We start from the raw sequence: 621 nt of genomic DNA, 5'->3' as shown, positions 1-621 counted from the left end.
GTGAGACCCAAACTCCATAGACAGGCTAGCTGCGTCCCTGGCAGCGTGGGCCCTGGGGTTCCACATGGACTGAGGCCACCTCAGACAGATGTGCTGCTCTAAGTCTCACACGTGCTCTGTTTAATACTCTTGTCGTTTGGATACAGATTTCGGAGTCATGGTAGCTTTCACCCTGAGGAGACCAGGTTGGTATGGGGATTTCTATGTGTCTCAGTTTATCTTGGGGTGGCTCTGGGAGGATAATCAATAGATTCTAAATCTGACAACTCCATCCATTTTGTGAAGTGGGACGGTTCCTATGCTGGAATCCCGGGCAAATGGAGAGGGGGGGGTGTGATGGCAACTGCCCTAGAGACTTACCAGGTAAGTCTTCCTGATTTACTGGCTGACCCCAATATATTGGCCCGACAACCTCTCATTTGTAAAAATGGATAATGATAACATGTGCCTGGTGGCACCTTGTGGGAATCCTAGGAGATAATGTGTGTAAAATGGTGTTCCTGCCACATAGTGAATGTCAATATGTGAGTAAAAATTTTAAGCTCACTCAGGGAAACATTTTAGGACATTCCCTTATTATCAACGTGGCAATAATTTGCAGCCTGGTTTGCAATGTACAAG

At 46.7% G+C, this 621-nt stretch overlaps 1 protein-coding gene across 1 annotated transcript in view; it reads left to right on the top strand.

Annotated features, from left to right (window-relative positions):
- The first annotated feature begins 336 nt into the window (after window positions 1–336).
- Window positions 337–621, top strand: part of FER1L6 (fer-1 like family member 6) — a 117,051-nt gene continuing 116,766 nt past the window's right edge. The window contains exon 1 of the mRNA XM_019643430.1: window positions 337–363. Coding sequence (XP_019498975.1) covers window positions 337–363 — 27 coding nt within the window. The remainder of the gene's footprint in view (window positions 364–621) is intronic.

The sequence above is a fragment of the Hipposideros armiger genome, unplaced genomic scaffold (assembly GCF_001890085.2).
Source record: "Hipposideros armiger isolate ML-2016 unplaced genomic scaffold, ASM189008v1 scaffold_78, whole genome shotgun sequence".
Classification (NCBI taxonomy): Eukaryota; Metazoa; Chordata; class Mammalia; order Chiroptera; family Hipposideridae; genus Hipposideros; species Hipposideros armiger.
Note: the sequence above shows the minus strand (reverse complement) of the source record. Positions and strands in the feature narration are given on the sequence as shown.